At 32.0% G+C, this 26,305-nt stretch overlaps 1 protein-coding gene across 3 annotated transcripts; it reads right to left on the bottom strand.

Annotated features, from left to right (window-relative positions):
- Window positions 1-936: 936 nt before the first annotated feature.
- On the bottom strand, window positions 937-21,274 carry LOC114193848. Of its 3 annotated transcripts, none has more exons than XM_028083797.1 (19): window positions 20,942-21,169; window positions 19,556-19,643; window positions 19,244-19,471; window positions 18,812-18,898; window positions 18,598-18,687; window positions 18,385-18,511; window positions 16,868-16,968; window positions 16,309-16,477; window positions 16,030-16,151; window positions 14,817-14,945; window positions 14,622-14,720; window positions 14,464-14,521; window positions 14,307-14,382; window positions 14,096-14,225; window positions 11,090-11,247; window positions 9,263-9,335; window positions 4,655-4,849; window positions 2,387-2,480; window positions 937-2,007 (listed from the first exon to the last, which is right to left on the bottom strand). In XM_028083797.1, the coding sequence occupies exons 1-19, from the start codon at window positions 21,022-21,024 to the stop codon at window positions 1,124-1,126; spliced, it is 2,991 nt and encodes a 996-aa protein (XP_027939598.1). In that variant the 5' UTR covers window positions 21,025-21,169; the 3' UTR covers window positions 937-1,123. The 3 variants fall into 3 exon arrangements, with proteins under 3 accessions (XP_027939598.1, XP_027939599.1, XP_027939600.1); XM_028083798.1 differs by lacking the exon at window positions 20,942-21,169 and adding an exon at window positions 21,178-21,274 and having other exon boundaries at window positions 1,124-2,007; XM_028083799.1 differs by lacking the exon at window positions 20,942-21,169 and adding an exon at window positions 20,011-20,031 and having other exon boundaries at window positions 1,124-2,007.
- Between the last annotated feature and the right edge of the window lie 5,031 nt (window positions 21,275-26,305).

Below are 26,305 nucleotides of genomic sequence, written 5' to 3' on the forward strand. Positions count from 1 at the left end.
CCTAGCATAGACTCAATTCAACTCAATCCAATGTGGACCTTATCCACCATGGTTTGACCTAAACCTCGTCTGTCCAAACCCAATCCGACTGACCTACTTAACTTGGACCTGATCCAATCCTATCCAACTTGACTTGGGAGTATGAAATAAACCTAGTGTCAAATTCATATTGAGTTTGAATTTGGATTGAGGAAATGCTTTTCATGGTATAAAGATTTTAAGTAACTTTTTTTTCTTTTTAATTTTTCAATAAGCCTTTTACTTTAAAAATGTTTCATGGGTGTTTGTTGGCATTTTGGCTCCATGAACTTTTTCTTATATGGGTTTTATGACTCCTGTAAACTTTTTGACCCCAACTCATGGGTCAGAATCAAAGCCGAGGAAGGATAGAGACGAGGAAAGGAAAATAAAAAATAACATTAGCTGCAACATCGGGGCTCGATGTTGAAGCTAGCTTAAACGATACCATCAAAGAGATCAAGCGTGGTATGAACAAGAGTGGGAAAATCTAGACCTCAATCCTGAAGTTCTAAGGTGTTACCTCCAACACACCGCACTTTGACGTGTCACGGAAGGACATACAAGAAAGATTCGGGAACATCTTTCTACAACAGCTAAAGAAGATCATGATTATACCACCACCATTCATACACATATCTAATAAGATGGTCTACAAGGTATATTCAGACTTAGTGCGTCCTCACCTTCCACCATCTATCAACATTAAGAAATTGCATCACGTAGGGGAAAGAAGGGTTTGAGATTTTTGTGTCTCAACCAGTTGAAATTACATGTTCAGTTGGAATTGTGTGCTCGGTGAACACTTTAAACGGACATTGAATCATATTTAAAATTTTATTGTCATAATATACAACATATTTAATAAAATACAAATTCTTCAAGTAAAATCTTAAATTTAATTAGAAACAACAGAAGTCGTAACTGCATCTAAGTGTAATCTTATTAAAATTATACCTTCGCGAATACACGTGAATGTGTCGCTACAAAGTGCCAATAAAGAGGACCAAAAGATTCACGGTACATATTATCATCAAAGCGTTAAGTAAAAGAGAAAGTTATACAATAAATTGTGGTGAAAAGGGTTTATATGAACCTTTCACCATCAATTAATCATAGGCCTTCCCATTTGTAATTGCGCATCCTCTCCCCTTTGCTCAACAGCAAATCTCAAGAAATCATCCGGAACAGGAATATTTAACTCTGAACATACGAGTTGGACAATTTTTCCGGTGACACCTCCAAAGGACATTTTGTTCAGTGTCACAGCAATAGAGAACTTATTGGTAACATCACAAAAACCTGTGGACCCACCCATTCCCGAGTGACCAAATGCAATTGATGATCCATCCTTAGACGTAAACCTCTTAAATCCTAGGCCAAAACCTCCATTTGGCAAAGTTAAATTCTCGTAGTCTCCTGTACCCAAGAATTCATCAATAATCCTAGGATTCCGGTAGACTTTTCCAGCAACATGGTTTCTAAGATTACTACCAATTATGCTGCTACTTGTATCGTCGCTACTGCTACTTTCTCTGTTAATATTGCTGCCCTCATCAGCCTCTAAATCATCATAACTTGAAACTTTTTCATAAGTTCTGTTAGTACTAACAGTAGGCATAGTTGTTTGCTTCCGTCCAATGCATTTTTGCTTTTTGGGGGCTTTCTGGGAAGAATTTAATTTGGGGATATGAGGATGGCTTCCAAGTAATGGCTTAGAAGCAGAAGAATGAGGTGGTGGTATCTTACCACCATCAGCTAGGGCTGCATAATAACGTGCAAGTGCCCGGGCTGATACATGTCCATTGCCTGCTGGTATGATTGCACGGCGAGCATTCAGTGTATTGAAAACAACAGGTAAAGTGGTTGCCACTTGAGCAATTTGCTGAGGTTGGAAGGTGGAGGGAAGGTCAGAACGATTATTTAGTGCTGATAGCTTGCTTAAATCATCTGTATCTACAGTCAGGGCAGCAAGACGTGATTCCACACCTAAAAATGTAAGCAATGAACCATGGTTACAATTTACAAAGAAATCAAAAGAGAAATACTATTAGAGACATTCGATAAGAAAAAAAATATATTTTCACAAAAATTGAAAGCCACTTTGTTTTTAAATTGATTCATGATTTAAAAGATTTGTACATGACAATGAAAACCATAATCAATGAAAATAACATGTTGCTTCCATGTTAACTGTACAAATATTTGAAAACAAAATAAAACAAGGTGACATTTTGTAATTATTTGTAGAAATAAAAAAATGATAGAAAAATCTGGTACTAAACAGGTTCCGAATTTCGTTACCTCCAACTACTATGGGCTACACAAAAACAAAATAAAATAACAAATATTACTCATCAAAAGTTACCTGGTGGAATCCCTACATATAGCTCCCCTTCAATATGAAGGGGGCGAATTATTGCTTCTTCAAGAATCTCCTGAAATTTCTTGCCAGATGCATGCTGTTTTTATCCAAATAAATTATTAGAACATGATAGAAACCCAACTGGTTAAGCAACATTGTGAAAAAATAATAACTTAAACCTACTGCAACCATGCCAAAATAACTATTTCATATACACAGGCAACATCAAATATGTTCTACACCAACAAACAAATTGGAGAGACATGCCATAAGCATAAACACATAATCTATACGCGTGTAAGGTGGCTATTTTAAACAAATGGTGTAACTTCACCTTGAACTTAATAAAATGGGTAAACCTTAAAGGATTTATGTGGACAGGTTGTGTTTGGAAGTATGAATTTGGGTCCAATAATTAGAAATTGAGTTTCGAAACAAAATTCATTTGTTACCTAATTTATTTTTGTTTTTTGTTGTTGTAATTTAAAATAGGACTTTTATTTTATTTTAAATCTGGTGAAAGGTATAAGAATTATTTTTTTATTCTATGCAAACTGTCCTCCATGCACGATTTCCTTTTTTTTTTAGTATTGAACACTATTGTTTTCATGGTTGGATAAGACTAAGAAACTTTTGATTGAATTGGGTTGTAAGGACAAGAAGCATGAACTTAACAAATAAAGGCAACCAGAAGTGAAAGTCACATGAATTCTGAGCCGAAAGAAATAGAGTTGACACTTGTTATAGTTATGGTAACTCCTAATAATAAGCCTCCAAAGTCCATGATGAGAACATACAACACTATTTGCGGCTTCTTTCGGGATAAGGTATGTGAGACTTTTCATTGCACATATTTAAAATTGGTAAACTCCAAATTTTACCACTGCTCTCTGTCCAAATACATGTTATGTGTTACTATTAACTAAAAAATTAAGCATAAAAAATAAAAAGAAACTCCATACACATTATTGGTGTTGGTATAAATTAAAAAAGCAGAAAAAATAGAAAGAGAAGAAAGTCCCCTATCAAAGCATGAGTTCCATATATTTCCATTGAAATCGTGTTTTAAGTCACAATTTGTATTTTATTTTTAAACTGTACATGAGATTTATTAATACATCTTCCTTGCGAACTTTTTTTCCTTTCTTTTTCACTGAAACCGTATTTTAAGCCCCAATTTGTATTTTATTTTTGTAAACTGTACATGAGATTTATTTATTTTATTTCATGTAGTGTATGGAAGTCGTGCTTTGATAGACTTTATTTTTTCTGCTTTTTTAATTAATAGCAACATATATGTGAAGTCCTTTTTCTGCTTTTGTTTTTAGTTAATTGCAACGTAAAAGATGTATAGAACTCGGAGTTTATCTGATTTAAACATGTGCAATGAAAAATCTCATAACATAACCAAACACATAGGTGAGAGTGCACTACGCTTGTAATCATGGAGTTTGGAGGCTTATCATGAGTTATCGTAACTATGACAAGTGACAACGCTTTTTTTGGGTCACAAAATTCATTTGACTTTCAATTGTGAGTTCAGTTCTTGCATGTTGTCCTAGCAATCCAATACATCCAACAAATTTCTAGCAATCTTATTCTGCAAGAGTCTCACATAGAAAACAATATTGTTCCCAAAACTATAAAAAGGAAATAGTTTATGGAAACACAATTTCCATACAATAAAAAAATAAGGCCTATACCTTGAAAAAATAAATAAATAAAATAGAAATATGTTTGAAACAGGACTTCAATAAAAGAGATTTTTAAGAAAATTAGGTATCAAAGAAATTTTGTTTTGAAATATGGTTTCTTATTATTTGACTCGAATTTATGCTTGGAAGCATGATTTCTTTGTTTTAAAATCGTGCTTCCAAATACGGCTTACCCACATACATAAATTTTTGAAAATTTATCCATTTCCAAAAATTGGATGTCAAATTACACCATTTGTGTAAAAAACCCGTGTAAGTTCCTATGTCCACACTCATACCCACCAATCAATCACCATATAGCTTATTCCACCATTACAAGCATGGCAAGAGTATTACAAAATATCACGCTCTTACAGTCTATTTTAGAAACAAAGTTGTATTACTTTCTTTTAAAAACAAATATTTTTCATGTCTAATATCGTCCTCTGCTTTTAACCTTAATTGCTCAGACAGTGAAGCATAAAACTGGAGAATATGTTTTGAGCAGGAATAAGAATTATATATGAATTAAAAATTGCGATTGACAAGGGGAAGGCAAAGGGAAAGCATCTCATACCTCAATGATTCCACCACACAACCAGCCAAATGATAAATAATGATAAAACTGCTCCTTGCCTGGTTCAGTCTCAGGTACTGACTGACTAATGCAATTTAAACATTCATCCCAATCAAGCATTAGAAGAGGGTTTTCTTGAGTTATGTCTCCCATGGCATTATGCAAACCAGATGTATGGTTAAGTACATGATGAACCTGAAACAGAATATTAAAACTGATGAGCCAGTAAAAGGCATTGCACCAAGCCTTAGAAAGTAAGCCAGAAGGAAAAAAAAAAAAAAAAAAAGCGTAACTGAAAGAAGTTAGTTTAGAGGAGCTGTAAAGCGTGTGGATGACAGTTATTTTACCAGGTGTTTTATATATGGACCATAACTATTAACAATTATTTTACCAGCTAATATTTTATTGGGCGGGGAGCTATGATAGCAGAGAAAAAAAAAACAAACAAACGAAACTGTACAATGTTTCTGAAAATTTACTCCTATGGGCAGTGGTCCCTGGGGGAAGGCACATAATATGAGTTTTTACTTTAGGCTCTTGAGATAAGTTGAAAGGATTAGTGATAAAATAGGTTATGGGAGATGGTATTCCCTGTTACCAGAAAAAAAAAGTATCCAAGAAGGAATATAATGAAGGCGGTGAGCTGTGACAGCAGAGAAAAAAAAATCGAAAACTGAAAAGTGTATACTGTTTCTAGAAAATTTACTCCTATGGGCAGTGTCCGCACAGGGAAAGCACAAATTAGAGTTACTTGCTCTGGATACCGTTTTGAAAGGATCAATGATAAAATGAGTATATGGTACCGCTCTCAAACCAGAAGAAAGGAACCAAGAAGGAATATAATGAGTTTGTGTGTTGATGTCCAAATATTTGTATTCTTATTTATTATAAAGAAGAGATACAATAATAAGAAGCAAGAATGAATATCTGACAATGAAAAGTATACATTTCCCTATCAAATCATATCTTTAACATAATTAAATGATATCTCTAACAATACTCAAATATCAGGACCTATTGACCATAAAACATGTTTTAACTTACTTTAAAGTGCTTACATGTTTAATAATCACAATTCATATTATAATATTATATAAATTTGAATATTTTATCCAAGAAAATGTTGATATATTAAGAATGGAGTATTGTAAATTTTATGACTTTTTCTATTGGGATTATGGACATCATTAAGTTTGGATATTGTTAAGATATCTTTAATATCTTATTTTCTGTTTCTATTATTATTATTCTTTCTATGTATTTTGGGCTTAGCACATATGTTCTTTATTATAAATAAAGCCCCTATGTGTATTTTCTACACAAGGGAGATTAATCTCAAACCATATTTTCTCGATCACACAAATGTGTGCTTTGGGGTTTACGCGATCCCAAAAAGGATACAAGTGTTTTTTCCTTCTCTTAACTGCTATTTTGTTTCAGCAGATGTCACCTTCAATGAGTCTTCATTTTACTATAAAAGTTCTTCTCATTCCACTGAGTCTCCATCTAATACCGTCGATTTTCCTAATCCTATCAATATTCTTATGATCTGTGATATTCCAGGTGTGCCTTGTATGCCGTCAGTTTCTGTTCCACCACCTCTTCAAGTTTATAGTCACCGCCATCGTCCTCAACAACCAGCGAGTGACTCACCTCAAGTGCCAACTACTATGTCTCCTCCAGGTCCGACAACTAAATCTCCCTTTCCACCAAGTGACCATTCGAAAAAAATCTGTTCGTGGTGCATTAGCCCATCCTGGTTGGCATCAGACCATGCTCGATGACTTGAGTGCGCTTCATAATAGTGGAACTTGGGAGCTTGTCCCATTACCGTATGGAAAATTTGTTGTTGGTTATAGGTAGGTTTTTGCTATTAAAGTTGGACCTAATGGTACTATTGATCGTCTCAAAGCACGTCTTGTGGCCAAAGGTTACACGCAAATCTTTGGGTTGGATTATGGTGATACTTTTTCTCCAGTGACAAAGATGGCTTCTGTTTGTTTATTTATTGCCATGGCGGCTCTTCAAAAGTGGCCTCTTTATCAATTGGACGTTAAAAACGCTTTCCTCAATGGCGATTTGAAAGAAGAGATTTATATGGAGCAACCTCCTGGGTTTGTTGCTCAGGGGGAGTCTTCTGGGTTGGTATGTCGTCTTCGCAAATCTTTATATGGCCTAAAACAGTCTCCAAGGGCCTGTTTGAAAAATTTAGCAATGTTGTTCAACAATTTGGTATGACTCGGTATGAGGCTGATCATTCAGTTTTTTATCGTCACTCAAGTGTTAGATGTGTCTACTTGATAGTGTATGTTGATGACACCGGAAGTGATAACCATGGCATCTCTCAGATGAAACAACATCTTTGTGATCATTTTCAGACCAAAGATCTCAGAAAACTCAGATATTTCTTGGGTATTGAGGTGGCATAGTCCGACAAAGATGGTATTGTTATTTCTCAACGAAAGTATGCACTGGATATTTTGGAAGAAACTAGGTTGATGAATTCAAAATTTGTTGACACACTCATGGATCCCAATACTAAACTTCTACCAAATCAGGGGAAGTCTATGTCAGATCCCGAACAGTATAGAAGATTAGTTGGGAAATTGAATTATCTTACAGTTACTCGTCCCGACATTTCCTTTGCAGTCAGTGTGGTAAGCCAATTTCTTAATTCTCCGTGCGAAGATCATTGGAATGCAATCATTCGTATATTGAAGTATATTAAAGGATCTCCTGGTAAAGGGTTGTTATATGGTTCTAAAAACCATACAAAAGTTGTTTGTTATTCAGATGTTGATTGGACAGAATCTCCTTCTGATAAAAGGTCTACATCTGGATATTGTGTCTCCATTGGAGGTTACTTAATCTCTTGGAAAAGCAAGAAACAAAGTGTTGTGGCAAGGTCTAGTGCAGAAACAGAATATAGAGCCATGGCTTCAGCCACTTGTGAGATTTTTTGGCTTAAGCAATTGCTCAAAGAGTTATAGTTTGGAGACGTTAATCAAATGACACTTATATGTGACAATCAAGCTGCTCTTCATATCGGTTCTAATCCTGTCTTTCATGAGAGGACTAAACACATTGAAATTGACGGTCATTTCATTCGAGAAAAGATTATGTCTGGAGACATCAAGACTGAGTTTGTTAACTCAAGTGATCAGTTAGCAAATATTTTCACTAAATCTTTACGGGAACCGAGAATTAGTTATATTTGTAACAAGCTTGGTACATACTATTTGTATGCACCAACTTAAGAGGGAGTGTTAAGATATCTTTAATATCTTATTTTCTGTTTCTATTGTTATTATTCTTTCTATGTATTTTGGGCGCCCATATGTTCTTTATTATAAATACAGCCCGTATGTGTATTTTCTACACAAGAGATATTAATCTCAAACCATATTTTCTCTATATTTAATAGATATTGTCATATCTAATTATGTCTTCCTCAGTTATAAGGAGCATGTAATTGTTTCTGCAAACATGGTTAGACCCAAACTTCTCATCACGTCTGAAACATAATTCTTTCTTGATCTTATCTTGCATCTCTTTGTCAGATAATTTCCTGAAAGTAGCCCCACTTTTTCGATTCCCTCCCTATTACTGTTCAAGCTATTAGTTATTTTTGTTGTTTCCCCTTTTCCTATACTATAGTTAATGGTTGTAATTGGATTTCCCATATCTCAAGAAAAACTTCTAGTCATCATATATGGCCTGTATCCATTGCTGCCCTTGTTAGGATACATTCAGATTCAATAAAAATTAGTCATTCATTTTTTAAGCTTTCATAATTCAATTTAACCCCGCTCTTAAACTCAACATATATCTCTAACATGTATCACGGTCCAAAGCAGTTGAGAAGTGGCAAATGGGTCTAGGTCTGGAAGATCAACTGTTGAGTAGTGGCAATTTTCATATGAAGCAGATCTAGATTTGCAGGCCTGATCCTCCTTTGACCCGGTTATTAGAAACCCTTAAATTCCCTTTTCTTCTTCATATGCAAGTGAAGTTAACTCTCCCGCTTATCAATTCTTCTGCAATTCTAACTTCTCTCTCTGGATGATATGACTGATGTCATATTATCCTCCAACAAATGCTCTTACTATCATATAAAGAACGTAGTAAATGAAAAGTAAATGCATTTCTCGTCTTAGAAATAGAAAATACATTTAAAACTTGCCATAAAAGTAAGAAGGAGGATTTAGAATTTCCGTTCTCACTAAAGTCTCTTGGGGGTCCTGCATTCAATGTTCACTTGTGTTGCGGTTGGAGCATATAATTTGTATTGGTAGTCCGGCCTTCTAAGTTTGTACGTAATGAGGCTGGTGCATATAAGTTTTATGCTCAATCTTAAGGGAAATGCAAAGATAATACATTTTTTAGATAATACATTTTTTACAGCATCTCTCTCACTTCAGCATTCCTTTCTCATTAGAAAATTAGATAATACTTTTTTTACAGCATCTCTCTCACTTCAGCATTCCTTTCTCATTAGAAAATTAGATAATACTTTTTTTACAGCATCTCTCTCAGTTCAGCATTCATCTCTCATTATTATCATTAAAAATAACAAAACTTCAGTAGGGAGAAAATTCAATATCAGACCTTAATGACATCCTTCCCATTTGATCCAAATCCAGGCCATATATTTGCTACATTGTCTTCAAGGTTTAGTTGTCTGTAAGATAAGCAAGCAGACACTTATTTCAAGTTAAAAGCAGAGAGAGTACATGACGTTACAAAGTTAAATAAAGTATGAAGTATGATTTTAAACTTTCGATAACAATTTACAAACACGAATCTTAATTAAATCAAAGAAATCATTCCTGAGTAACAGAAATGGCGCTAACATAGGAACTTTGATAGTATTTAAAACTGAGTAATTACATACAACAACTAGATTGCATAGGTAATCTTTCTTAAATAATTAAAGCATACAAAAAGGCAGTCAAACAATATGGAAAAAAAAAATATTTTTAACTCTAGGAAAGAGACAAACGTGATCAATTCCTTATTTCTACACTTATAAGATTTATCTTAAGCGTAATCATACAAATATCAAAGCTTAGTGAAGCGATCATTGTAATCATCAGCATAAAGGCCGAATTAATTCTGGAATAAAAAATTAGCATATGCTCAGATGTGTGTGAATCAATAAATCGTGAGGAATGTAAAGAGTGAGTTTACTGTTCCAAGCCCTTGTTTATATATATGACTTTAATGTTATAGGTATTCCCGCTGAACATTAAGATAACCAAAAGGTTATCTAGATATGAAGGTGCACTTCAAAGGAGCTCAAAGAGGGGAGTAGAAGATTCAATTGGAACTAAGAAATCAATACAACTAGAAAAGAACAATTATAGGTGGAAGCATAAAGGAAAAAAAGAACATAAAAACATGAAAATAAATGGAACAAAAGATGGAAAGAAAAGAAGGGGAAAGGGAAGAAAGGTGGTCACGCCAATTGGGGGTACTAAGCCATCCAAGATGAGTGGTTGTGCTGCCACTTGAACCTTATAGCTTAAGATGAGAGTAAGGGGAGCTCAAGAACACTCAAGAAACTCTCTCAAATCCCTCTAGAAATGGTTGAACATAATAACTTTACTACTCAAAATATTCAACTCTTTACAAGTGATGGGGAGACCTTCTTAAATAAGCAATGGGAAGGGACTCCTAGAAGAACTATAAAGATGGGGAGGGCTATCTAGCAAAAGGAGAAGGACTACCTAGCAAATACAAAAAGTGTCTTCTAGAAAATCCTAATGATGAAGGAGACAAAATATTCTCCAAATTACAAAATCATCATAAAGGTGCATTCTCTCTCCTCCATGTGGGCATGGTGACCCCCACTCCAAGATGCTCTCCTTTTGCACTTCCAAGGGTCTCCTTATTTCTAAGATTCTTCTCGAAGGTGACATACTCAACAAGGAGGTCCCACTAGCAACCCTCCCTCCTAATCAAGCTTATTTTCCTTGAACTCCTTCCTTCATCTTTGGTAGGAGTTAGGGGCTCTCATCAATCTTACTATTAACACTAGGATTATGTATTTAAAAACAGTCTCATAATTACAGGGATTTGTTTCCTTAGAATTAGCTCTCTATATTTCCTAAAATAAATAGCAGGCTCATGCATTTATAGGTCCAATGACCTCATTATTGTAATATAGAAGAAATAAGTATTCTTTTTAAATTCTGAGATTATATTAGTTGGGAGATATCATTTGAAGGTAAATATCAGCGTAACACTACGAATAAGATAAACCTATCTTGGCATGAACCATTAGACAAATGTAAGTTTTATTGTCAACAAGTAATTCAGCACAGCCCGGTCCCTTTTCTATGTGAAATTAAAACTTTATATTTTAACAAACAAGAAATTATAGCAACAAAAAGAGGTACACAAACTATATGGTCAAAGAATTTTACAACATACCCATTGTCAACCATCCAATGTACCATTCCTGCTGTGATACCCTTTGTAACAGAGAACACTGGAAAAAGGCTATCAGGCTTAACTGGACGTGGATCATATTTACCAAGTACTCCTGCAGCAGTGTCAATTATGACCTCTTCATCTTTGTATGCACATACCTTTAACAGATTATTCAGAATTTAGTAAAACAATTGAAAAATACATAACCTATTTGTTTGACTCTTGACATCATATGCACAACACCAACAATAAGAGTAAAAAATGTGAACCCTCAATTATATTTAAAACAAAATGGAACATTTGGCTCAACAACAGTAGTAGACCGAGATACTAATACAGGGGAATGCAAAGATTCTGTTAACCATGGACTCATCAATATATAATTAGTATACAAAATTTAAAAGGATGATTGAATGAGATTGCTTGAGTGAAAAGCTCTCAGCCAAGGGAATGTATATGCAGGATTATTACAAAGGAATTGATAAGAATGCAATTTACCAGAGAAAATAATTATGGTAATTACATTTCTTAAGCAGCAATGTATGCTTTTGGAAAGTAGAAGAACTATTATTTTCGTGTGGTCCCAACTGCCAACACCACTAAGGCTCAGATACAGTCTAAATTCAGTGCTTTACAAATATGGCTTCTTCTTTGTTTTAGTCCCTTATTTAAAAGTACAAAATAATCAGCTTTTAGTCGCTCTTGATGTGATAGTTAGTGACTAAACAAAGATTTGTAAAAAGTAAAGACAAAAAATGGTAAAGTCGATAGGGACCGAAACTAATAGATGTCTTCTATTTCTAAAATAAATACTAATCTGAGTATAAATAATCCTCACAATATGTACATCTGAAAAAGAGAAAGCCCAGAATAAATAAAATCTCTTTCAATATGGCAACAATCATAAAAGCTTAACTAGTTAGATGAAACATGCCCCCTCATACACGAATCCTTTGGGCTTGAAGGGTGGAAAATGTCCAAGCCCACTCTAAATGCTGAAATTCAAGTTTCTCTAGAAGAACAGGAACTACAAGGATTGAAATCCTAATCAGACGATCATAGAGACTCTAATACATAGTCAAGAGAAACTATCCCAAAAGCTTGAGTTACTGATTAGAAGCCCAAAAATTGCTCGTTATTTTCATACACTATAGTACCGTATAGAGAGTTCAACTTGTGAAGTCGTCCAATTCTAGTTTTGTTATATAGTTGGATCATATTCAGTAATCTAGTTAGATATGATCTCATATCTTATCCCTTTGTTCAATTATCTACATCAAGAGTTCCTTTGTATTCTTCTAAGTTCAATAAAACATATTTTCAATTTTCTTAGTTTCTTTCTCTACAATTCTAACATAAATCTAGAAGCCTAAAATATTCTTTAATTATTGATTTCAAAAAAGTTCAGTACACTCCAGTCTCTGATCTCGTGCAGATAAGCTACCTGCAGTATGGACTACACAAAAGAGTTCCTTCCATATAAACTGATGATAATAAATACATGATATGAAATGTTTATAAAATATGTTCTAATAATTCTGATCCTAATTATTAGATATTGCTATAGTTATAAAGATCCCAGTGCAAGCTTTACTAAGTATAAGACTAAAGTAACTCGCAATTAAAATTACAATCTCAAACTCTCAAGGACTATAGTGGAGCCTTAATCATGTGGATAAACTAAGAACGTTAGGATTTTATGGTTCTAAATAAACTAGGAAGATCAAATCCTAAAATTAAGGAAATTCTTAGTTAATCTTGAGTCAAGCGATTTGCCTTCCTCTTTATCTTTTTTCTATTTTATAGGATTCTAATTCCCTACTGTTAAACTCTAGATACAAGAGAAAAATTGATCTGAAATTCTGTGTTTCTAAGGCAACATAGATGCTTTATTTATAATAAGAAAAAGGAATCAATTCAATAAATAGAAGAGATTTGATATCCTCCAATAACAAAGATATAATACGGGTATAAATAAAAGCACTTGGAATGTTAGGAATTCAATAAAACATATTTAAATTAAATATTTATTATATAGGATTAGCTCTTTATTTCTACAATTTTAACACTCCTAGTCATATGTACTCAGCTTGTTACAAATATAATTGATCCTCAATCCTCCTAGAGACTTGGTGAATATGTTAGTCAATTGTTTATTAGAGTTGATAAATCTAGTGATGATATCTCTAGACTATAGTTTTCTCTGATAAAATGACAATCCACCTATATACTTTTTGTCCTTTCATAGAAGACAGGATTAGAGACACTGTTTAATGTTGCCCGATTGTTACATACAAGGTGCATTTGGGAACTTTCTTCAAAAAAAAATTTTGAGTTGTTTAAGCCATGTGAACTCATGTCCTTGCCCTCCCTGAATTCTACTTCTACACTTATCTTCCTACAACATTTTGTCTTACTTTTCCACAATTACTTCTAATAGGAACATAGTACCCTGAAGTGGAGCATCATTCGCTTAGTGACCTTGCTCATGTAGCATCAAAATACCCAAAATTTTAATATTTCCCTTATAAATAAGGCCTTTAATAGGATCATCTCCTTTTTTTTTTCTATAATTATAACAACATATGATTAAGGAATTTGCCTGTCATAAATAAATTAAGACATTATCTTTAGAAAATATTGGGGTATCTTATATGATCTTAGGATTCTTTTTTCTATCTTTTATATTTTTATTTATTTACTTATTTAATTAGGATCTTTATAATTTTAGGAATATGTCATTAGAATATGACTTATAGGCATATCATATGATGTATATAGTAGAAAAATATTGTATAATTATTTGAATTTATTGCCAGCAGCCTATTAAAATGAACTCTATTGTGTGGTCCATACACACAGTTTTCAGCATCTCTAAAATCCAATATGCTCTGCTTCAGATAGTCTCCCTCTGTTTTTCTTATTTAAATTGTACTTGCCAGCTGTTACCACTAGAATCAATAAAGAAATTATTTCTAAAAATCAATTAAGGATAACAACGTGCACCTGGATTCCAAGTATTTTATCATTGTTTCCCAAATCAATTAAAAGCTGCCTCAGTTTGGATTCTACTTCAGAATGAACTGGTGAATCAAAAATCCATTTGTCATTTACTGATGGTCCTCTACTAATGTATCTGACAAATGTGCCAAAGTTCAGCCACAAATGAAACAAGCATGTAATAAATACCAATCAGAAAAAATTTCAAAAGGCTCACCCACTCAAAACTGACTCCGCAAATGGCCTCATAATGTCCATATATACTATTCGAACATTCATGGAGGATGAAAGACCTACATCCACATCAGGTAAGTAAAATAAGACGTGGGGAGCAAATAAGCATTACCATGGTATCACAGTGGAAAACAGCAGACCTCTTAGAAGATTAAGAACCCTTCCAAATATTACAATATCACCAGGAAATGCATCAACCTGACAAAATATTTTCAAAACAATTTACATTGTACCTAAAATACAGTCAGTAACATAATTTTGGAACAATTGGAAAATGCAAGTTTATATCTGAACTCACAGGATTAAAGCGTTTCATTTCCTTTTTGTCAAGGTTCATTTTCTCCTGTATAACCTTCATATTTTTGTCCCTTTGTTCAGCTAGAGATTTCATTGTTTTCTTAGTAATGGAAGAATACACCACAATTAGGGAGAAGCTAAATCTCAGAAAACTGAAGAAACCACAGTATACATCAGGAGCTAAAGGCACACTTACATGGTATTCATTTGCGGGTGTTGTCGAACGAAAAAATACGGTTGTTACTTCCATTGCCTGTTCTGGTATGTCCAGACGCAACTTAAGCCCCATTTCTGCAAAGGCAGACAGAAGGGCCACATGGTCCCCCTTTAACAAAAGGGTTTGCATACTCAGTCATTGTTTAGAACTCAGTCATTGTTTAGAAAGATCTTCTGGAGCAGTTAAGGGAAGCTTGTACAAATGCTAACAATTCAATAAAAACTGTAATAAAAAATGTAAAAAAAAAAAAGAAAAGAAAAAGTGTTACTAAAGTAAAGATGAACTAGACATTAAAAGCTTTTGTTCCTGAATCTTACAAACACATGATTGTGAGCCTTTTGCCATGAGTGCACTAGTACAAAACCACCCATACCCAATCAATTAGCTTGTTTTGCTAGGTACTCAGGTGAGGTTGGGAAAATGGCCTTTGTGCCTCTAATAGTTCCTTTAGAAGCCAACATGTTGCAACGAACTCATTGCCATTTAAAAGCCTCCGTTTTGTTGTCCTCAAATTATCATTGGAAAAATACAGAAAATGAATGACATGAAAATCAAAGTGCAGTCAATTTGTGAAAGAGTGGCCTTAACACCATGTCAAATATATCAACCAAAATTGTGAAGCTATTACTGTAAAAACTGTGATTGTTGCTAACACATTCTCAAAAGTTTTATTCTACATCGTTATACTACCTTACTATTAATTCTAGGACGTATATGTAGAAGAATTCCCATAATCACAGGAACTTGTCCCCTAGAATAAGTTTTCCCTATTTCCTTAAATTGTCACTGGGCTCCTGTATACATAAATATGATGTATGTATCTCATCAAATAAAATATAACATTATTCCTTAACTTGAGAATTACAACTAATTATAACAGATTAAAACCAATTAAGCTTATCTGAAATCATTATCACTTAATACAATATAACTGAATTAAACCACAAAAAATCTTCAACAAGACACATTCATCTAAACTTTGGCTTGATTTATCGCACTCCCCTCTAAAACCAAAGATGGGATCGGCTAGCAGCTCAAGTAACTTTACAATAAAAAATGGGGTGAGATGGGAAAGAGTAAGCTAGGATCCAAGGAAGTCCACCTTCACCAGAAAATGGAAGTTATAACCACTAGACAGACTATATATGATATTAGTATTATACACATGAACAGCACTAAAGTGTGAACCAACCTCTGCAGAGGCCAAAAACATCTTTGCAAGTGCTTGCTTAATGGTGCTTGATAGTCTCTTCGTAAGCCCAAAGTCAAGTAAAATGGGACGATGAGGAGATTCTTTGCTCACAAGAAAATTTCCTGTAGTAGAACGAAAAAATTCACTATCAAATGGAAAAATTATAAGTGTACAGAATGTTCTCGTAAAGTTTCAACAAAAAAATTAAAATACCATACATGTGTACATCATTTGCACCAGCACATGGAGCACAAACATAGAGGGAGAGAGAGAGAGTACCTGGATGCGGATCACCATTGAAAAACCCATCAACATATATTTGGTGGGCATAGGCACGAGTAATCTCCTCGACAATCTTTTGTTTATTTACTCCAAAAGCTTCTAGTGATTCTAGATCATTCAACCGAATGCCATCCATGTATTCCAAAACAAGGACTTTTTCTGTAGACTATCATTCCAAGCAACCAGGTTTTAAAAATAGGAAAACTTATGGAAAAAAGATAAAAGCATAAGAATAAACATGAAGAACATTTCATTTTGAACCCCTCGCAAACTAAAGGTACCAACACTTAACCACCCACTAGAAGTTTGCACTAACCATGATATAGGAACGTATAAGCTAATCAACCTATAATGAAGTAAAAAAACAAACAAAAATTACTTCAGAAAGGGACCTTATAGGGAAATATGTAAAATTCAGGGTACATCTATTCTCAAATAGAAATATGCAAACGTCTAATTCAGGGTACATCTATTCTCTATGATGCCTGATTTCTAACATCTTCATTGCATTTTGAATATTTCAATCAAACATTTTACAGATAAAAATTGAATATACCTGAATTACATCTGGGATCAAAACATCCACTCTATTAGCACTCATAATTCCATCATATTGCTTTCTGCAGCCAAGATTTGTAGCCACTGTTCTAGTGTTTTCTACAGAAACAAATGTGCTAGTAAGAAACACACTTTAAGTGATGCTTGGGAAATGTAAACAAATAAAGCCTGCTTACTGAGATGACTAAACAAGGGAATGCAAAAATCACCAGATTAAGACACCCCCTCTCGCAATAAGTTAGTTTTCAAATCTCTTGGAATTTGAGCTAAAGGACCTTGCCCAACTTGGGCCATATCGGTTTTTGCCAGTCCTCTCTTGTCTTTAATTATATTAATTTGTTGTAGGACAAATATCTCAATGACAGTTATAACTATAACAGTAGGCATCTTATAGGTTCCAAGGTTCTGCTCTAAAAGTATAAAAATGTAAGCAGAAGTTGTGTTGTACAATTGATAAATATAAAAAAAAAATACATGATTTTCTCTGAGAACTTGGACCAAGGACCAAACTCAGTCACACCAAATCGATTTCTAAGGTGAAAATTGCCTGAGCTTGATAGGTCATTTAAATCACATCTCAATTCAATGCAAGACTAAACACTACCATTGACGCTACAATTAAGGTAGACCAAAAAGAAGACACAACTAAAGTGGAGTAGGAGCGCACCTAAGAATACACTTGAATAATGAGGGAAAAAAAATATATTATTAATTTCAATCAACCTCATTACATTTTGAGCTCCTCTATTTGTAATTGTTAAAAAAACTCTAAGGAAGACAGAAACATTGGGCTAAAACTGTGTATTTCTCAAACAAGGGTGCTTTATTTATATTCAGAAAAAGAAATCAATACAATAAATAGAGAAGATTTGATATCATCAACCTCCCTATTTCTATAATTATTACTATATTCTTGATTACATAAGATTAGCTCCTAATTTCTATATTATAAATAGTAACAATCACATTAAACAAAGGAAATTAAATCCATTAGAATGAATGTAAGGATTCTAAGGATATTTTATTTTAATTACCACCGAGAAATTAGGATATTTGTATCTGTTAGGTAAGGAAATAATGAGAGTGGAATGTGTGATAGAGAAAGGCCGTCTTTAGGGGTCATAACATATCATTGTTATCGATATCGAAAAATATTGGAGACCCCAAAAATCCTTTATGAAATTATAACGAAAAACATAATGGGTTATGACCCCAAGCATATCTCTAATCCTCGTGAAACCAAGTACCACCTTTGAGACTGCAATTAAGAAATTTCCTAAACTAACCATAACTAATTCTGGTAGGAAATACCACAATAAAGGGGGGTTTCAAAATATAATACTTTGTCATTAGCCATCAATGACTATAAATCATAAATTTCTAAACATATTGGCCAAATAATGCCCTTAAGAAAGTTTGTGCTAAACCCCGAGACAAAATAGACCAAAGATATTCTCAAGCATAAATTTAGATCTACAGCTTCAAATTCAAACTTTGGAAAAGATCTGAAAATACCAGCTTCATGATTGAAGTCAAGTTCCTTAGGAGCTTCTTTGCACCATTCATCAATCATAGGGTTAAAGTTATATTGTGGCTCAGCCCATGCAATCCAATCAACAATTGACTTTGCATTTTTTAAGTCCTGAAAAGAAAAATGTAGGCACAAAAATCTTTTGAAAGGCTCCATTTGACCTCTTTATCTATATATTCAAAGAATAAGAAACAAACCTCCAGTATAACTGTCTTGATACCATCATGTTGAACTTTAACTACCACTTCCTGTCCGTTGAGCAGAGTCGCTCGGTGCACTTGTGCTATCTGCATAAATGTGTCACACGGATACAATTCACTCAACTAAATTAAGGAAAACAGTGAACTTAAAAATATTTTTTATCTGTTATATAATCATCCTCTAGAAGAAAAAATATCCTTAAAATCTTACTGATGCTGTTGCCAAAGGTTCGTTGACAAAATCAGCAAATAACTCATCCATTGATTTCCCCAACTCTTTCTGTATGGTGCCATAGACCTTGCATATATAAACTAAATTCAGAAGTCTAGAAGCAGTAGTGACTCAAGAAATAAACTGAAATTCTCAAGTAGGTTAGCAAATGAGGCCCTTATTCTTGTTCAAAGATTGTCTACGCCCAACTAAGTTTCATTTTCAACAGCAAAGTGATAATTTCACAGCCAACAAAAGTACAAAAAATTCAATTCTTATAATACCCACTTAATGAATAATGTCATCTCCAATGCTCAAAATATGCAGGATATTTTTATTAAAATCACAGAATGTATATGTTTTCCTAAATGCATTTTTTTCCTCCATAGCATAAACTAAAACAATTTTTAAATAAAATATTTGAAGAAAAACCTCTTCCAAGGGTCTAGGAGGAAGAGAGTCTTGTAACTGCTTCAAAAGACGTATATAAGCAGCAGGAAGCACATCTGCGCGAGTTGACATATATTGCCCAAGTTTAACCCATAAGCCTTCCATCTCTATTATCAGTTTTAGAACACGCTTAGCATTACGCTCGTGAGCCTTCTCCCACAATGCAGCTTGTCTAGATTTGCTAGTCCATTTGTCACGTTGTTGTACACCCTATGGAGATCCATTGAAGAGAGCAAAAGTTCAATAGACCTACTTATTTAAAATACAACAACTGGCGTAATCAACAAAACTCACCTTATAATCTACGTAAATTACTATTGCCATTGTAAATACCCTAATCCGTCTTCTGTAAATATCTCCCCACCCCATTCTCGCAGGCAAGCTACAACACATAATCAAGCAAATCAAGAACCAAGAGAGTTAAACAAAAGAAAACAGAGTAAAATTTCCCCTTAAGCATTTTAACAAATAAAGTTAGGACAACTTGATTGTTGAATGAAATATTCGTGTAGAATACAGAAAGAGCATGTAGAGCAGTGCGATGCAAATAACTAGTAAACATATAGAACAAAACAACTTTGATATCATTTAACATCTAAATAAAATACCCCATAGCTCAAATTTATTGAAATTAGTATTTCCAGTATTAAATATCCAAATAGTTAGAAATTAGAAGTCAATGTCCTAGAGCATATAATGTTCGTCCTACAGTAAATTGGATATATTGAGAAAAACAAGAAGAAAATCACAGTGTAATTGGAAATTTTAATGTATGATCTTTTCAGCTACTGCCACTGCTATGCAAATAGAACAAATAACTAATAAACATATAGAACAAAACAACTTTGATATCATTTAACATCTAAATAAAATACCCAATAGCTCAAATTTATTGAAATTAGTATTTCCAGTATTAAATATCCAAATAGTTAGAAATTAGAAGTCAATGTCCTAGAGCATATAATGTTCGTCCTAACAGTAAATTGGATATACTGAGAAAAACAAGAAGAAAATCACAGTGTAATTGGAAATTTTAATGTATGATCTTTTCAGCTACTGCCACTGCTATGCAAATAGAACAAATAACTAATAAACATATAGAACAAAACAACTTTGATATCATTTAACATCTAAATAAAATACTCCATAGCTCAAATTTATTGAAATTGGTATTTCCAGTATTAAATATCCAAATAGTTAGAAATTAGAAGTCAATGTCCTAGAGCATATAATGTTCGTCCTAACAATAAATTGGATATATTAAAAATAAATTGGATATATTGAGAAAAACAAGAAGAAAATCACAGTGTAATTGGAAATTTTAATGTATGATCTTTTCAGCTACTGCCACTGCTATGCAAGTTCTTCTTCCCGGAAAATTTTCAAAAGTACCATCGAAATTTAACTTGTTGTCAAAAATATCTCTCCTGCAAGAAGACGGTCATTTCTTAAACCCAAAGTAAACTTTTGATCCCAAAATTTTGGTTCATTTCTTAAACCCAGAATGAAGTGTTCATCCCGAAATTGAACAACCCCATCCAACAATGATTAAATAATAATAATAATAATAATAATAATAATAATAATAATAATAATAATAATAACAATAATAATAATAATAATAATAACAATAATAATAAAACAATCTCGTTCAAGGAAGAACCGACATGTCACTCTTACATATTCAATAAACCGTGTACCAATGCATCATCGATGATTAAAAATTGTGGAACATATCGAAATTCAAGCGAAATTGGGAACATCCATCACCGTTAACGGAGGGATTTAAATAGATATAATTCAATGGATGAGTGAGAACTGAAACGCATCAAAAAGAGAACGGAAACAGAGTAGATGAAGGGTTGAGATGCAGTTTTGGGGAAAACGGGGAGAAGTGCGGTAGTGAGGTTATTTACCTTCGAAAGAAGAAAGGAAGAAGAGAGCACTTGAGAAACTGTGGTTTTGTGTTGTGTGATGTGAGTTAAGGAGGTATGAGTTTTGGAAACTAAATAAATATTGTTTAAATATTTATTTAAAGAAGTCTCCAATCTTTTGCATGTTTGAAAAGTACGAAGATTGGAATATTTATTAACAGATTATTGAATTTTAGAAACATTTATTTTAGAAAACAATAATTAATTATTATTCTTTTATAAAAGGCGTAGGAAAATTCTATTTTACTATAATGGAAGAAACTGGGAAATTCATTTCACATAGTCTCACTTTAACTTCTAGTTTTATATTTAAAATTCTTTCTTAATAATAATATCAAAAGTTAATCTATACATTTAAATATAAAGATGTCAAAATAGATTTTTAACATGTGAGTTGTGGGTATGAGTCAGATTAGATAAAATAAAATTCATTTTTTTTAAATAAATTGAATTGAACCCAATTTATTTAACTCATAGATTAATCAAGTAATTTATCTAAATTAATCCACCAAATTTAATTCTTTTATTATAAAAAATTAAATTGAAAAAAATTTATGAAATAAACTGTAAAAAGAAAAACATTCATTAAAGAAACCTACTAACCTACCAAGTGGATCAGACCAGAGTTAAAAAAATATTAGTTCACCAAAAAATAATTCTATACATACATATATATATATATATATATATATATATATATATATATATATGAATGAGAAGCATTTTAAATTAGAAATATGATTCTTGAAAACCTATCATGATAACCCGAAATAAATGTTTCTTAGTATTCTTAAATTGAGCTAAAACATTTAAAATTTTATTTTTTTTAATTTGAAAATGCTTATTTTAAATATTTAATATGTTTCATATAATTGCAAATATAAATTATTTATACCACGGTCTACGTGATATTGTATTTTTAGTATATCTTAGCATTTTAATTTTTTAAAATATTTATTTTGATATTATCAATAAGTAAATTAATTTTGTTCAAAACAAAGTCGTACATGCTTCCAATATATTTTGAAATATCTTTAAAATATTTTTAGATACATGTCAAGTAGATTGTATTTAGACGTTTCAATTATGTGGATGTCAATGAGACTCTACATGTTATTAATTAGATTATACTCAATGGTTTCCATTATGCCAATAGTAGAGATGTCACTTAGACCAATGTTTCGTTGAGTAAATTGTATTCGAATGTTTCAATTATATCAAGGAATGAGCATGTCACTCAGCACGAAGTTGTAAATATTCATCTTGAGTTTAAAACAACCAAAATGAGTTTAATTAAAATTATAGAAACTGAAGATACCATAAAAACAAATGCTTTTGTTAATGGTTAAAAATTAGTCTATAACTATATATATAAAGAGGATTTCGTCTTTTATGTCCACATTTTATAATTCTAACTTTATAATGTAATTATTTGTTAAATTTTTTAAAATTAACTGTTATTTTTACAAATTTTTATAAAATTATTTATTTATCTCCTTCTTCTTTTCTTTTCTATTCATCAAACAGTTATTTTCTCATATTTTTTCATACATTTTATTTTATTTTTATAAATATAAATTTATTTATTTTATTAATTTAATAACATTATAATATTATTAATTACTAATATTATATCATACATATTAAAAAAAACGTAAATATCACAAAGCCTATGTTTAAGCTAGAATTACAAAAGAAGGAGGCAATTAAGAGAGAAACGACGGATATGTCAATGTCTGTGTGAAGGAGATTAGAATTTTCGTAACCGTTTGCTTGCCCACCAGGAAAAGTGTACGAGGCTTCCTCACCGAACCGTGGAAAAGCCAACGTCCTTTCCCTTTTCCATCCTTTAGCCCGCGGAATTGGACTATACCGCGCGTTTTCGTAAGCGCCATACACGTGTCATATTTTGGACCATTCTTATTCTTTGTACTAACCGCACCATTAAATAAATTTAGATTAACCACAAACTACTTAATTATTATTCTTTTTAAGTACCACCCTACATTCAAATTCCAATCAATAAGCAATTGCTATAGGTAGTAAATTTTTAGCAAATGTTTGTGTATACTTAGTCCATTTTGCTTTTGAAATGGAAACTTGATGGAAATTTGTGATTGTGGTGTGTTAATTACAAGCAATGTTTGTTCTAGTCTTCAAAATTTTTTGTTGATTTAAATCAGTTTCTATTTATTTAAATAGATTGTGCAAGTATGATCCATTTGTTAGAAAATGATGCAGGATTTTGTTAAACTATGAGGGGTGAATTGGTTTTAAAACTTTTTTAGGATTTTAAAAATTCAAAATGCACTTTTCTTAAACCCTAAACTAACACACACAAGAATCAAAATAGTAATAAAAGAGGAAAAAGATAGAAAAAAAAAACACACACACACATCTAAATTTATAATAGTTATGATCACAGCTAATTGTAAGACCAAGAAAAAATAATATATTTCTAAGATGGTAATTGGACGTGAGGAGTAGTATTTAAATTCATTCATAAATAATTTGATAGAAGTGATTGTAGCATAATTGGTTAAAGCTTGTCATAGGTTGGTGGTTAAGGGTTCCTTTCTTTATGTGTGTATTTGGTGTGTTTATATTTAAATATTATTTTTATAGATTTGTTTTGGAGGTTTTGAGTGTGCTTTGATATAATTTGTATTTCTATACATTATTCATAATACAATTGGCATTGTATAATTTTGTTTTCTCGAATGCATTAAAGGTATGGATGTTATCATATGTGGTTGATAAGAAAAATGGGATAGTTGACATGGTTTGGAGTGTTGAGGTGGAGCTTGGAGGTGGTGTTTTCTTTTTGGTAGTTTTGTGGTGCGCCTAGGAAGGTGAAAATTTGCTTAATATTACTTTATTTATGGATTTATGGGATGATGATTTGTAAAATTGGGGTTAAGTTGGTGTTAAACCATTTTCTTGATACTAGCTACACACAAGCATGACAATGCCTGTGTGTATGCATTTTTTCAATATGAATGATAGTATGTTAGTAGGTGATAATAGTGTAATGTTATTAAGTTAATATATAAACTAAATTTATATTTATTAAAAATAAAGTGAAATGAATAGAGAAATTAATTGTTGATGAATAAAAAAAAAGAGAAAAACATGAACAAATTTATAGAAAATAGATAAAAATAACCATTAATTTTAAAATATTTAATAAATAATTATATTGTACAGGGTAGAAATAACATTATGAAATGTGGACACAAAAGAGGGAATCCTCTTTACGTGATTGTGTGTAGAGAAATGATTGTAAATTGATATATGGAATGGTGAAATGTGTAAGATCCGAAAAAATTAAATAATTAATTAAATAATTATTTAAAATAAATGCGGGTAATGAAATATTTATGACATTTAATGCAGGGAGTTAGGATTAGTAATAATATAGGGTAGAATTATTAGAGCACCAAAAGAGGACCTAAGGTGAGCATAGACGACTAGAAAGGATTCCAAGTGGTAAATGCAGAGGCTAAAGTAATTCTTGGGGAAAAAAGATCACTAGAATTGTTTTAAGAACAGGAAATTTCATGTAAGAGGAACTAACCTTTCTCTTATTATGTGATTCCAATAATTCTTGTTCATAAATATCTAGACTTTATATTGGGGTCATTTGAATTCTCGGGTACGGGAGGCAAATATGAAGTTGCAGTTTGGTTACAAATAACAGATTGTTTGAATTAGTTTATTTGAATTATTTGTATAAATGTTTTAATTGGATAAAGTAGAATTAGTTGTAGGCAATTGTAGTTGTTTACACTAATGTTTTACGTGGGATAATCAGAGTTGGAAATGATTTTTTTATTAAATTCTCTTCGTAATTGGGGTGTTGTGTTAGGCATATTATAGAAAAAAAAAGGTTAAACAATTGATTTTAGTTAGGTATTTTACTACGTTAGTGTATTTTTTTTATATGAAGTTGCTATATATTATTTTATAAAGGGAAATCGTGGAGAAATTTAGATTATATTAGAATCGGTAAAAGCAATTTGAGTATGAGCAGGGAAATTACGATAAATGTAAGCCAATGCAGATATGCATTGTTTTATCTTGAGTTATTAAGTGAATAAATTTCGAGATATTATGTATATAGTTCAGGACGTGAGGTTTTAAAAAAAACATGGGATTGTTGTGAAAAAAGTTACTAACAAGGATGAAATCCTTTATATTATATATATATATATATATATATATATATATATGTAATTTTTTATTTAAATGATTGAGTGGTATGTATTTGGAAGTGGTTTACCTGGATAAATAATAATTATAGGAATAGGTGTTATGTTTTTCTTATTTAGATATCGTTTATAATAAAGAAGAATAGTTGGTGAGTCAGGGTTTTTGGCAGAGGAGATAGTTTTATCAATTTCGGCAATGTGTACATTACCAAAGTAGATGATGTAAAAATTTTAGTCTTCGTTAATATATATATATATATATATATATATATATATATGGGAATATTTTCTAACATATGGAGTTGAACTTTCAAAATATTATACGTATAACTTAAAAGTGAAATGTGTAACATCCCTACATTTAATAAATTATATTATTTACTTTATCTTTACTCTAAATATAAGAGTTAGAAAATTCTGCGTTTTTATTAGTGTTTTGTATTATATTTAGATATTGTTTGAACATTGAGAAAGAAATTGAGTAGTTTTTAAAAAAAATTAAGAATAAGTAAAATAAAAATAAGAATAAATGAATCTTCTAATGTTAAATCTAAGAGATAAGAAAGAAAAAAAATTAAATTAAGTAAAAAGAAGAAGATAAGAAGCGATAAGATTGCATTTAATGCATGCAATTATCACTTTGAACCTAAGTATGTGTGAATGATATAAGAAAGAGAAAAATGAAATGATGAAATAAGAGAACTAAGGAAAGCATGAAGCTTATCTCTTCATTAATGAAGAGAATCTTTGCATTAATGAAGTAGCACATGGTTTGCTTATAAAAGGATGACATGAAAGAGAAAAATGTAGAAAGAATTAAAGGAAGGGTGAGTTAAGTGAGAAAGAAAGAAGGGAAGAGAGAGAAATAAATAGAGAGAAAAAGTTGGAGCAAAAGATTT

The sequence above is a fragment of the Vigna unguiculata genome, chromosome 8 (assembly GCF_004118075.2).
Source record: "Vigna unguiculata cultivar IT97K-499-35 chromosome 8, ASM411807v1, whole genome shotgun sequence".
NCBI lineage: Eukaryota > Viridiplantae > Streptophyta > Magnoliopsida > Fabales > Fabaceae > Vigna > Vigna unguiculata.